This window comes from Typopeltis vanoorti, chromosome 8, assembly GCF_054136105.1.
Source record: "Typopeltis vanoorti isolate ZY-2024b chromosome 8, IOZ_Tvanoo_1.0, whole genome shotgun sequence".
NCBI classification, from domain to species: Eukaryota; Metazoa; Arthropoda; class Arachnida; order Uropygi; family Thelyphonidae; genus Typopeltis; species Typopeltis vanoorti.
In genome coordinates this window covers 73,513,718-73,528,682 of record NC_143556.1, presented here as the reverse complement: position 1 = coordinate 73,528,682, position 14,965 = coordinate 73,513,718, and the positions used below count along the sequence as shown (strand labels likewise).

Sequence of the window (14,965 nt, the reverse complement as noted above, 5' to 3'; positions counted from 1 at the left end):
AAGTCCACATAAAGATTTCTCCCATCGCGACAAGAATCGAACTTAGACCTATTCCAATCGAAGGGCGCAATGTACCGTCGTTCTTCCAATTGCGCTATGGAGGCGCTTGTATAACATTGATGTTGATTGCTTGGCCTTTGAGTAGGAGCATTAACTTATTGGAGAATGGAATAAAATTGAGTACACTTTTGAATGTTTCTTTACTTATTAATATTCCTACTCATTCGGTGAATATTATTATTACTGCTTCCAGAGTAATATAGTGTCATACTGTTGGAACAGCATTTACCTGAACCTGACCATCTTATTTCACTCAGGCCTAAGATTTGTATTTTTAGTCTTCTCATTTCTTCAATAACATTTCTCAGCTTTTCAGCTTCAAACATAGTTCTAACATTCCATGTTCCTATTTTGATTAGTTCACCAGAGATTCTTAGCACCCATGTCCCATTTAAGGGATGCCGGGAACTCGGGGCCATTGTTCTTGTTAAGTTGCCATGGTAGTTGGTCTGGGGAGGTTGAATGCAGTAGTTTCCCCTCTTGCTTTCTGCATCATAATCTTGAACCTTGCCAATGTCATTGATCTTCAGCCTCAAGATCAGTAATGGTGTATACTGCTGCCCACAACCATGGAAGTTGATTTGCTATATCTGGCTACTCCTTCTTCATAAGAATGAAATGAAATAGCAAAATAGAAAAGATTATCTCTATCCCTTGAATACTCTAATAGCATTGAGAGAAGGAACAAAAAGAGAAGAAAGGAAAGAAAGGGAGAGACCAGTCTACAGATAATATAACAGATATATATTACATGAAGTAAAGCATGGTCCAGCATATTGTACCTCGGGTTTGCCACTCCCATACTTACTAAAGTGAGTTCTTGATGAAGCAGTTAAATATACAGACCATTAACTATATTATTCAGAAGAAGAGTGGTAGAATACATCCCTTTTTTTTGGACATTTTATAGCTATCCCATGGAGACACAGAGATAGTTTGCTAATGAATTTCCTTGAGCATATCATTTTGCCTTATGTGCTTTCTTAGCACTTTTCATTAGTTTTTGATAGTGAGTTGATTTGTAACTGCATTTCCTGCAGTGGAAACAAACTGTAATTTTTCATCTCCAGCTAAATCAAACTCTCATACACTGAGTTAGTTTTGCATTAGGAACACCTACTTAATAATGTGTTGGTCCACCTCTCTGTGCAATCACAGCTCACAGACACCTAGGAACAGATTTCACAAGATGTTGAGCATTCTGTATGTATAACTTGACCCATGTCTACTGCACACCTCTGTCAGTTCATACTCATTTCATGGAGGAGCATCAGCAATTCTCACATCCTGTTCTGGCATATCCCACACATATTCAATTGGTTGCAGTAAGGGGGGAGTTTGGGGGCCAAGGCAATGTGTTGAATTCATTGTCATGTTCCTCCAACCATTCAGTAGTTGTACAAGCCCGAAGACAAGGTGCGTTGTCCTGATAGCAATGTGGGCGGGATAGCCCTCCTGCAGGTATGAATGGAGATGGTTGGCCAACAGGTCCCTGTAGCATTCACCATTCAGTGTTTGTGGGATGATAACCAAAAGACCTAGAGAATGCTAGGAAAAATCTCTCCAGACCATGACACCACCTCCACCGGCCTCAGTTAATGGGCCTCATCACTCCACACAACCATCTTTCAAGTGTCCATTGCCGATGTTCCTTGGCCCATGTGAGTCATTGTTTGCAATGCCTGGCCATCATCATTGGTATCCTTGCAGGTCTCCAGCTGTGAAACCCCAGGCAAAGCAAAATACGTTACATAGTGCATTTAGAAATGGGTCGAACTGCTTCACTGTTGTAATGGTGGGTGAGCTGTGTGACTGTTGCATATTGTTACTGCGATACCAGTCATGACACCTGACACCTCTAGGATCAACCACGTGTGGCTGACCAATTTGAGCCCTTCTGCTGGATGTCTGTTCATGGTTAATCCAGTCCTGGTATTACACCCTTGATACAGTAATATGGGAGCAACCAACAAGTGCAGCTCTTTCCAAAATACTGGCACCTGCCCTCTGGGGCCCAAATATCTGTCCATGGTCAAATTGGCTTAGTCACTACATTTCCCCATTGCTGACAAACATTTACCGATTACATACAAAAAATAGATGTGCCCATTTATAGTAGCCACATGCAGGCCTGGCTGGTGGCATGTGCAAAGTGTGCATATACACAGGCGCCGCAGAAGAAAAGTCGTCTAAAAGGTGTCAAAAAATATGAGATAAGAGTTTAAACGAACAACAAATGGTACAGAATGGTACATATAATTATGAATGTACGTCGTCTTCCGTTCGGGCCCCTTCAGATCTTCCTGGAAATGAAGAAATAAATTCTGAAATTGTATCCTGGACCCGATTATATCATTGTAATTTTTGATTAAAATTTATGAAAATATACCTAAAATAGTTCTTTTTTATTTTTTGATGTATCATAAATCAACTTATGATTAATTGTTGAGTTCCGTGTTGCATCCGATCCGATTAAAATCCGGATACTAGACAAAAAAACAGCCTCCTTGTGCTGTCGACTATAGACATCATTAGACTCAACATCATTAAGGATTTTGAAGGCAGAATGAAAATTTGTGAGCTAGCAAAGAAGTTCGATCTACAGGAATCCACAGTAAGAACAATCGTAAAAGAAAGGTTTACAGATTTTGGAGGACATGGATTCTAACGAAGAATGAATTGTAGCCACAAGGCAAGGAATAAAAAAATCATTGGCTTGCTATGAAGAAATTTTGCGTGACAAGAAAAAGACATGCCGTCAGACGAATCTATTAGATGTTATGAAACCATCAACATCGAAATAACTTTCTTTTTTTTTATGTACGAAAAACTACAGTTAGATTATATTTCTTAAAAAAAAAAAAGGTGTTTTTGTAAACCTTTGGTCCCAATTGTATGTTTCTATATATAAATTACAAAATTATACCCCGAGTTAGGCGAATTCGACTTACGTGCTTTTTGTTGGTCCCACCTACCATGTAACTTTGGGATATGACTGTATATATATATATATAAAATGTCCTGCTAACTTCAGTCTCATTAGATTCTTTGAACTTCTGGTTAATCATTTCCACATTGGACTACTTATATTTCCATACTACCCTTCTGAATACATTTTGGTCTCTGTAAATTTCTTGGCCTAGGTGACACCTTTACATTTCCATTGGCTGGCTGATAATGTTCCCCTCAGGTTAATTTTGGATGGTGTAGTCTTTTACCATTCTTTTGCCATTGTATCCATGATGCACTCTTTTGCCATAAGGCATTCTTCATTCATTCATTCCATACTCACACTCACCCAGTCTTTTGGAAATAGACAGCATAATTTGTTTCTCCATACTGAGGATTTGAAATGCTCATTATACAGGTTATGATATCATTTACATGGTATAGTCTCCACTGATGATCACCATAGTTGATGTTTAGCAATGTGCACCTGCCATTCAATAGAAACTACAGTTGTCAGCACTTTACATAATGTTGTACTATAACCTGAATCCTGTATAAACCCTTTGAACTCCTAGTTAATCATTTAATCATTTCCATATTGGCCCACTGTATTGTATGCTATTCTTCTGAACATATTTTGCTCCCTTGGTAATAGCTACTGCATCTTTCTATGCATTTTGTGGCCAAGGTGACACCCTCACATCTCCATTACTGGCTGCTGATATGGCATCCTGTGGTAACACCTCCAAGTTCTTCATATGCAGTTTGATAGTATAGAGAAATACCTTCAAGTGATATATCAGTATATTTTGTTCTAAAATAGAATATGTTCATGTTCCATTACTTATTTTATCATGATATATTTCAGCATTAACAAATTCTTATTTTTATTTTAGCTTAAAAGAAAATCAGAGGGTATAATAGACGGTAGAGTTAATTCAACAAGTAAAAAATCTTGTAGGGCATCAGAAATGTGCGAGTAAGTATTAAATTTATTTCTTAAGTTGATTTGCTCTTTATTTATGAATATGTAAGAGAAATCATTTTTGTGTATATCATCAAATTCCTGATATGTACCCTCGGGGGGGGGGGGGTACTGTATATTATGATAGTACTACTTGAAAGAGTTACACCATTACTAACTTCCAATCAACAATTTTCTACCATATTAATCTGTTGTCTTTTAAGGCACTATTTGCTGTATCAATCCATCTACATTTTGGTCTTCCTCTTGCCAACCTGGCAAACAACACTTGTTTTAATGACATTTCCTCTCCCATTCTGTTTGAATGACCATACCACCTGAACTGAGCTCTGCTAACAATGTCAAGTTCTTTCCTAAATACTGCATGCCTGGTCAGTGTTTTTTACTACTGTGCTGTCATCACTGCTTCTTTCATTTAGCAGTTTTTCAAAGTAATTACTCCATACTTCAAGGATATCTTTTTCTCCTGTTTTCATGTCACCTTTATCATCTCTAACTCCTTTTACAGCACTCTTTCCTCCATTTCTAAGCTTCTTCAATAACCTCCAGAATATCTTACCACCTTCTTGATATTTATTTTCTATTTTCTTGCCAAAGTCCTCTCATGACTTTTGTTTAGCCAGTTTTACACAGTGTTTCGCTTTCTTACATTTGTCTCTGTATTCTCTAAGAGCAAAAGCTGACTTATTTGCCAGGAACTTTTGATATGCTTTCTTCTTTTCCTTCACTGCCTCTTTAACTTCCTGTGTCCACCATGGAGTTCTGATTTTTCTATCCTTGCACACAACCTCACCACATGCCTCTCTGGCTGAATCAATCAGGGTTTTCTTCAAGGCTTGCCACTGAATCTCCAAGGTTTGATTCCTGTTCTCAAACTCTTTCATTTTTTCTTCAATAATCTTTGTGTATTTTAGTCTACAGTTCACATCTGAGTGCTGCTCAACTTTTATTTGCTTTAAAACTTTCTTACATGTTATTCTTTTCAATACGAAATTCAATTTTATCCTGCTCAAGACTAAATTGTGATAGTTTCCAATTTCAAATCCTCAGTACACTCTGGTGTCCTGCACCAGGGAGAAAACATCACTATCAACAATAACATAGTCAATGAGACTTCTTATTTCTTGCCTCTTCTCTCCATGTGAATTTGTGCATATTTTTATGTTGGAACGTGGTGTTAGAATAACCAGTCCATGTCCTGAGCATAAATCCAACAAGTATTTGCCATTATTATTAGCTTTTCTCTTTTCTCCAAATTTTCCCAAAATATTTTTGTATGTCTGACAATCATTTCCTAATCTGCTATTTAGATCCCCAACAAGGACCAACTTTTCCTTTTTCATTGTGTCAGTTGCTTTTTCTAAAACATCAAAAAATTCCTCCACTTCTACCTTTGTAGAATCTTCTGTGGGATCATAGGCACAAATAAGTCTCATTGTCCAATTCCCCATTCTCATATTTGCCCAAATCACTCTACTTGAGACTACCCGATATTCAAGAAGATTAGCCTCATATTTAGTGTTGAATACTATGGCTACTCCTGCTTTTCCTTGATTGTCATTGCCTGAATATAACATTATGTATTTATTGCTCAGAAAGATCTCACCAGTTTTTGTCTTTTTTTGTTTCAGTCACCCCAATTATGTCGATCTGGTACTTATCTAATTCCTCAGCTAGCTCCATTTCTTTGCCATTCAGGCTTCTTATGTTGATAGTACCGATCTTGAACTCTGGTGATGTTGATTTGTTCCAGTAATTGACTTTTCGATGTTCGCCCTGGCGAAAACAATGGGGGCCTTGTTTAACCGGACGACGCCCCATCCGGCATGGAATTTTGTCATGTTGTATGGTCGGCTAAATCCCAAATTGCCAGCCCATCCTTGTTCGTTCAGTATCCAGGTAGATACCCAACAGGGTGCACCACGAGAAGGTGAGGATTGGATATTAGGTCAGAAGCCTTGGTCGGTTCTCCACATTTGAAGGCTATGTGGAAGTCTCCTCTCAGTTATACAGCTTTGGCCCTTAAGCACCCCTTAAAATTGTAATTGTAACTAAATAGCTGAAATGTTTTTCTTGTTCAATAGGTTCACTATTCAGCATACAATTGATGTTTTCAATGTTTCTACCTATTTTCATCATCTTTGTCTTGTTTTTATTTATGTAACAGTTCTTCAATTTAGTCAGGGAATCTTGCAGACTTGTGGATTTATTTTAGAAGTTTAAGATCTCAAATTTTGATATCTCTTTTAATAACACTTTCCTTCATTATCTACCTTATCCGTCTAGATAATGAATAATAGTGGAGATAATATACACCCTTGTTGCACACCTGATTTTACATCAAACCATCTTTGATTCTTACTGCTGAATTAGAACTCAAATATAGACTACATTGCCTAATATAATATTCCATTTACACTATATAAATGTAGCATTCTGAACAGCTTTTCTCTTGACACCTTGTCATATGCATTTTCCAGATCTATGAAATTTAAATATAAATTTTTGTTATATTCCCAAGATTTCTCAACTATTTGTCTTAAAGTGAAAATCTTATCCTGGATGCCTCCATTTGGTCTGAATTAGATTTGTTCTTTGCTAAGATTTCCTTTCACAATTTTTCTTAGCCCTTTCTTGAGTATACTTACATAAATCTTTCTAGGAAAATTCCTTTGTAATTCACACATTCAGTTTTATTTTCCTTTTTATTGATGATAGTATGAGAGTTCTGCTCCAATCATCTGGATTTCAACCTTCTGATGCCTTCTGAATTATGCAGTGCAACTACTGTAAAACTTTTATACTTCTATATCTGAGCATTTCTGGTCAAATTTCATCTACTTCAGCTGCCTTTCCACATTTCAATTTTTGATGGATTTTTCCACGTCAAGTATTTGATATGTATTCTGATTGCATTCCTGTTGAATGTTTTCTACCACTGTGCTGATGCTGCTTGTTTTATTTAGCAATCTTTCAAAGTAATTCTAGAAACATCTATAATATCTTTATCTTCAGTTTTCATGTCAATTTTATTATCACTGATTCCTTTTACTGTACTCTTTCTTCCATTTTGAAGCTTTTTTTTTTCAATAGCCTCCAGAATATTCTGCCACCTTCCTAATATTTATTTTGTATGTTCTTACCAAAGTCTTTCCATGACTTTGGTTTAGCTAGTTTTTACACAGCGCTTCACTTTCATACATTTTTCTCTGTATTCTCTAAGAGCACAAACTGACTTATTTGCCAGGATTTTGATATGCTTTCTTCTTTTCCTTCACTGCCTCTTTAATTTTCTGAACCCACCATGGAGTTCTGATTTTTCTATCCTTACAGACAACTTTACCACATGCCTCTGAATGAATCGGTGTTTTCTTCAGGGTTTCCTACCAAATCTCCAAGGTTTGGTTCTTGTGTTCAACCTCTTTCATTTTTTCTTGAAGAATGTTTGTGTATTTGAGTCTACAGTTCACCTCTGGAAACTGCTCAGCTTTGATTCATTTTAAAACTTTCTTAAATACTCTTCTTCTCAGTATGAAATTAGATTTTATTTTGCTCAACACTAAATGGTGATCGTGATCCATAGTGAAGAATTTATGGAGACACAACACGTGTTAGAATAAATACTTTACTTAACATTAGGAAAGTAACATTCGATGTTTCGACCTCTGTATTGAAGTCATCATCAGGAAAAATACATATGTATAAGATACAAGCTACATGACACTGTACTATACAAATGTAAGATGAATCTAAATGCTTGTTAATCATTTAACTTAGCCTGACCTCTTGTGGAAAAAAAAAGTAAAATACAAAAAAATAAAATATAAATGGAACTACATTAAACATTTCTAAAGTCTTCTTGTATTGGAACGAGCCCAAACAGATTTTCTTCTGTTTGGGCTCGTTCTTATTGTTATACCGATTGCGGATGGGTCCTCCACATTCTTGGAATGATTAATCCATCATTTGGATAATGTTTCAGCATTTCACAAGCTTCTTTGAATTTTTTGGCACAGTGTAGGGACTTGGTGCCTTTCCAGTCAATTCTGTGGCATGTTTGGAGTGCATGGTCTGATTGACCTGTTTTACCTTAGTGGAGGTATTTAATGTGTCGTTTGTGTTCATCTTTTCTTATTGGGATGGTGCTTCTGTTTCCCCTATGTAAGGTAGGTTACATGTACATTGAATTTTGCAAACTCCTGCAGGCCAGGTATGGAATAGGATCTTTGGAAGAGCTAAGGGATTTGAAGGTAGTCTTAACGTTGTATTTAAGTTAGTGTTCTATCTATTTTTTCTACATTAGGGGCATTTTATCATGATGATAAAATGTTTTGGTGGCTCTTGAGGAGATAAGAAATCATGGAGGGTAAAGGTGACATAAAAGCTGAAAATAAGGAAAAAAACTGGCGCCTGTGGCGTCCAAACCACCCGAGTTCCGGACTGGTAGGCCGGTTCTCCTTGAATTCTGATGATTCGAATTTTGAAGACTCGTAAAGGGGGGGGGGGGTTCTGACACCTACGGCATCCAACCCCCCGATTTCCGGACTAGTAGGCTGATGACTCGAATTTTGAAGACTCCACACTCAGGGTAGCCCTTAGTTTCAAAACGTGACATAAAAAGGCTTATCATTTTATATATATAGGGTAGATATATACATATCATCATCAAATTTCGACATGTACTCTCAAGGGATGTACAGGACATGATAGTACTACATGAAAAACTTAAATCACCACTAACTTCCTATCTACAATTTTCCTCCAAATCAATCTGCTACCTAGGGATCAATCTACGCCTGCAATCTGCTACCTGTCAAGACTCCAACATTATCAGATCTTATATTTCTGTCTTCTAAGACACTTTTTACCGTATCAATCCACCTATATCTTGGTATTCTTTCTGCCAACCTGGCAGAGAAAACTTGTTTTGCTAATATTTCCTCTCCCATTCTGTTTAAGTGACCATACTACCTGAGATTAGCTCTGCTGACACTTTCTGACATTCTGGATGCTAATAATGTCAAGATCTTTCCTAATATAATTGTTTTTAATATGATATTGCCATTGATGGCATCTGTTCACACTCCTAATCTTTCTGAGGAGTCTCATATTTGCGGTCTCTAATCTTCCGTTAAAGGTTTTATTTCTAACCCAGCTCTCCGATCCATAAGTTAAAATTGGTTTGAATACTGTCTTGTATACAGCTAATTTAATGTTTTGACTAATTTAAGGTTGTATGTCTGTAGAATAGCTCCTTACAGAGCCTTAAAGCCACCTTTAAACCTCATGCAAAATTAAAGAACTTACTCAACTCATCCAAGGATCCACTTCCTCCACTGGCCCACCCTGTAGTATACCGTATTCATTGCACCTGTAATTTGCCCTATATAGAGGAAACAGGACACACAATTCCTATCAGAAGAAAGGAACGTAAACAACACATTAAATATAATAACTATGGTCAAGCTGGCCTTTCTGATCATGCCCTGAGCACTTTACATAGAATTAATTGGAAAAGCACCTGTTGTTTACATCACACCAAAACATGGTATGAATGTAAATTTAAGGAAGCCTGTGAGATTCTTATCAACCACCTTAATGATGGTCTAAAAATCCCAATAAAATGGAAGGCACATATTCTACTCACTTAACCTTTCTCCCTAAGAGTTAATTATAAATAGGGCCATAGGTAATCCAGGATCTTAAATCTAATATAACAATTGCCATGTTAAATTAGGACATCATTTTTGCAGCATTAAAACTACCTATATGAAAGAATGTTTCTCTGATGTTGTCTTAAATAGAATATAGCTCTGATATAGTTATTTTATTTTATTTTCATTTTATTTTTACTAGAGGTCATGCCAGTAGAATAACCGTTGATCAAATCTTTGTGTTTTAGCATACTGTGTGAAATGTAATTTAGCTTAATTAATTAATTAAAACACGTATAAAACAAAGTGAAAATTATTTGATTGTAAATATTTCATCCTAAGTATCTTAGGACATCATCAGTACAGTATTTAAACAAAAATTAGGAATAACATACAGTTAGGGCGCATGATTACAATAGAATCTCATGAAAACGTGCATAACGTGCTAAAGTAGTACAAAAAAAAAAAAAAAAAAAAAACGTTAATTATTTAACACAGTTTTGTATGATAATTTCCCATACTTTAGGAATAGTAAGAACGTCGTTGCGGTTTAGGTTTGGTCTGTGTAGTAGGGCTTCAGAACTTTCTTTGTATAAACGTTCATGTTTAAATAAAGATCTATGTAAAAGTTTAGCCTTTTCCCAATGGATCCTATGGTTTGGATTTTCAATTCCGTGTTGAGAGAGGCCAGATTTCTGCGGTTTAAGAAGGTGAATGTGGTCTTGATGTTCCGAGATGCGTTTCTGAACAGACCTACCTGTCTGTCCAAAGTAAGATAATTTGCATGAGCATGGAATCTCATAAACACCAGGTAACATCAAGGGTGAGAATTTGTCCTTAGGAGAAGGTAATAAGTTGTAAATTTGGTTGATAGGTTTGTAAGTAGTGCCAAAATTGTATTTTCTTCATAATTTTAGAAAGACGTTTAGTAATTTAGTAATTTATGTAATTTAGCTTGTAATCTGTATATATATAGCAATTTGTAGTATTAACTCGGTACTGGGATATGTTCATATTTATATATTACTGACTATAACCGAGACTAGAATAACAATTAAATTTATTCAAAACGCAACATGTTTCATCGGATTGTCCGACTTCTTCAGGTGTGGGAGCATAGAAAGCAAGTAAACACTATAAGAAACATCGTATCACTATAAAACGACTATTATAAAATCAGTTAGCTTTGAACTGTAGCTACAGTCCGTGTTGAAGTTCTATTGTTAAGTAGCTGCATGCGTCTGATTTCACGCGTGTGCCAATATTGGATAGCAGAGCTGAAAGAGTCCGGTAGATTATAGCTGAGGTTATTATTTATGTGATGAGGGTCCATAACAATTTCCTTAGACTCGACTATGCGTCGCTCCACCTCGTCACGGCATATATGAAGGTTTGAGGTTGTTGTCCAGTTTATCTCATGTTGACGGCCTTCATCATTTGTGTTTACTGAAAACAGTACATGGCTTGATAGGGCACTTGCTCTAGTTATTTTGTAGGCAATGTCTCTCTGATGTTCTTCTAGACGTAGGAGGATGGATTTTTCAGTTTGGCCATAGTATTGCTTCCCGCAATCACACGTGATTTTGTACATTTCTGGGAATTGTAGATGGTTGGGAGCTTGTTGTATTTGCTTAAAATCGATCTTAGGTTAGGAAGAGTAGAGAAACAGGTTTTTATGTTGAACTTTCTTAAAATTCTTCTTAGTTTCGTGGAGAGCGAGCTGATATATGATAAGGAGATATGACCTTTTGGATTGTCTTGTGTTTCTGAGTTGTTTTGATGGCGGTTGTATAGATGCTTATTAATAGTTTTTGACGAGTAGCCATTACTTGTGAAGGTTCTTTGTAGATGTTGTAGTTCATTTTGATATACACACAGATCGATACCTGCATGCGTCCTCACATCACTATCCTGCACAGAAAGTGGGTATCATCTCAACCCTAGCACATCGTGCTAAATCTATACTGTCAGATGATGAAGATCTAAAAAATGAACTACAACATCTACAAAGAACCTTCACAAGTAATGGCTACTCGTCGAAAACTATTAATAATTATCTATACCACCGCCATCAAAACAACTCAGAAACACAAGACAATCCAAAAGGTCATATCTCCTTATCATATATCAGCTCACTCTCCACGAAACTAAGAAGAATTTTAAGAAAGTTCAACATAAAAACCTGTTTCTCTACTCTTCCTAACCTAAGATCGATTTTAAGCAAATACAAACAAGCTCCCAACCATCTACAATTCCCAGGAGTGTACAAAATCACGTGTGACTGCGGGAAGCAATACTATGGCCAAACTGAAAAATCCATCCTCCTACGTCTAGAAGAACATCAGAGAGACATTGCCTACAAAAGAACTAGAGCAAGTGCCTTGTCAAGCCATGTACTGTTTTCAGTAAACACAAATGATGAAGGCCGTCAACATGAGATAAACTGGACAACAACCTCAAACCTTCATATATGCCGTGACGAGGTGGAACGATGCATAGTCGAGTCTAAGGAAATTGTTATGGACCCTCATCACATAAATAATAACCTCTGCTATCCGATATGGCACACGCGTGAAATTAGACGCACGCAGCTACTTAACGCAGCTACAGAACTTCAACACGGATTGTAGCTACAGTTCAAAGCTAACTGATTTTGTAATAGTCGTTTTATAGTGATACAATGTTTCTTATAGCGTTTACTTGCTTTCTATGTTCCCACGCCTGAAGAAGTCGGACAATCCGATGATACATGTTGCGTTTTGAATAAATTTAATTGTTATTCTAGTCTCGGTTATAGTCAGTATATATAAATATGAATATCTGTGTGTGTGTGTGTGTGTGTACTCCAGATGATATAACATTGGGAAATTAAAATAATTATTTATAACACTGTTGTAGAATCCATAATTTGTCTAAATGAGTCATTTTATTGCTTATTTTTATGCCGGATTTGTTACAGCAATTATTCAATTTGATTAATTAATCCTGAAGATTTGTATTGCATTTATTTAGAAATAAGTCATCATCTGCAAATAGAGTCAAGTTGAATGTCACTATTTTTGATATCAGGTTTAAGCCATTTCATAATGTGATCCAATAACAGGAATAGTGCACCCCCGTTTTTCTTATATCTGACTATATCAAATGCATTATATTTTTATAACAGCTGACACATGTACAGATAAACAGAATTTATTTAACTCTACTATATTTCATCCTGTATTACAAGGACATCATCAGGAAAAGAAGCAAAGATTGGTTGACAACATTTGAAACATGAATTCACCACTCATTGCATGAGCTTACTTGCTCATATCTCAGTCATAACTAAGTTAACCTGTGAATATAGCTAACCACCACCACCACCACCACCACATGGTTTATGGCTAATGCCTTGTACATGTTTTCAGTGCTGTCAACTGATGATATCCTCTCTCCCTGATGATGTTTTTGTAATATGGATGCATTACAGTAGAGATAAATAAATTCTGTTTTTCTGTACATGGGTCAGCCATTATAAAAATGTATCTGCTACACATTCCTTTAAAACATTTATTTATATCAAAGCATTTTCTGCCACATCTTTTGGTTTTAACAACTGACATACGACTTATGTCCCATTTACACCATGGAATTGTAGCATTTCGAAGGGCTTTTTTTCTTGATGCTTTTTCCAAGATCTACCAAACTTAAATACAGATCTTTTTTTTTTATTCCTATGATTTCCTCAGCTCTTTGTCCAAGTAAAAATTAGATCCTAACCAATCCCTCTATGGCACCTGTATCAAGCCTTATTCTTTGTCAAGTTGCTCTTTCATGATTTTTGTTATCCTCTTAAACATGTTGCATAAATCTTACCTGAACATTCAGTAAGAAAGTTTGTAATTCTCAGAGCAGGCCTTCTGAATTATGCAGTCTGGCCACTGTATGATTTTTATATGTTCATATTTGAACATTTCAGATTTTTACCTCCAAATATAACTTCATTCTTCCTAAATATTTGCTGTTGCTATTTATCTTATTTAATACTTTTTTTTTTTTTCAGAGTAATTAGTCTGACTATTCTTATCTTCTGTGTTTATTACTTTTATTATCTCAGATTCCATTTACAAGACTGTTTTCTCCATTTCTCCATTTTATTTTTTAAATAGCCTCCAGGACATTTTGCTGCTTTCATTATATTTATCTTTTATCATGACTTTTTTCAGATTATTAGCTGCTTTTACTGATAATCACATTTTTATTTGTATTTCATAAGGACACATTACTGACTTAATTGCCAGGATTTTTTTTTTTTTTCCTCCCTTCTCCCCAGGACCTGCTTCATTAGCAGGTCCATTGTCAAGTTCTGATTTTTCTATCCTTGCAGACTTCATCACTTGATTTGCTGGTTGAGCCAGCCATTGTTTTCTTCAGACTTGATTGCTTAGTTTTAAAGTTTTCAAACTGTTTCACCTTTTTTTCTTAATATTTGTAAATTTGAATCCATAGTTCACCTCTGAAAGCTATCTGGCTTTGACTCATTTTATTAAATATGAATAAAATATATTTTGAGAGATAGTGCAGAACCATCATCATACCTATCAAGGATTTAGTCCTAGAGTGGCCTGTTCCAGCCTTAGAAGTCATCGTTGAATCTTTTAAGAGGACGTTCTGGTTTTCTTTTTCCTAATGGCTTATACTTTAAGGCTTGTTTTGGTAATCTTTCTGTTTTCATTCTTTGAACGTGTTCCATCCATTTATGTTTATATTTTTTAATTTTTTCTATTACCGATTCCTGGTTTAATTCTTTCATAATTTCTTCATTTCTTTTGTGATCAAATAGAGCATACTTTGCAGTTTTTCTCATAAACTTCATTTCAGCTGTTATTAATCTTTGTCTTTTTGTTTTATTGTCCAGATTTCACTTCCATACATTAGGAGGTAGGGCTAATGTATTGTATACTTTTAGTCTGGTTTGTTTTTGAACTAGGTTTGGTTTAAATATAGACTTAATTACACCTGTTATTTTTAAATATTTTGCAATTTTTAGGTTTATATCTTTTTCATTTTCATATGTAATCATACAATCTAGGTAGCTAAATGAATTCACCTGTTCTAAAATCTTGTTATCTATTACTATTTTAGTTCTTACTTGATCTTGTCCTTTAAAGGCCATAATTTTTGATTTTTGTGTTGATATTATCATGCCATTATCTTTGGCTATCTCATTTAGATTTAAAATAGCTTTCTGTAAGTTATCTTCAGAATTTGTAATTATTATTTGGTCATCGGTAAAAAGGAGAGTGTTTAAGTTCACAGTAGGAGAAAGTTTAAT

General features: G+C 35.6%; 1 protein-coding gene across 2 annotated transcripts in view; it reads left to right on the top strand.

Moving 5' to 3' along the window:
- The window catches only part of LOC150104101 (F-box/WD repeat-containing protein 7-like), a 234,683-nt gene that overhangs the window by 116,844 nt on the left and 102,874 nt on the right, over positions 1–14,965 (top strand). For both annotated transcript variants that reach the window (XM_090396763.1, XM_090396761.1), the window contains exon 4: positions 3,906–3,988. In XM_090396763.1, coding sequence (XP_090252889.1) covers positions 3,906–3,988 — 83 coding nt within the window. The remainder of the gene's footprint in view (positions 1–3,905; positions 3,989–14,965) is intronic.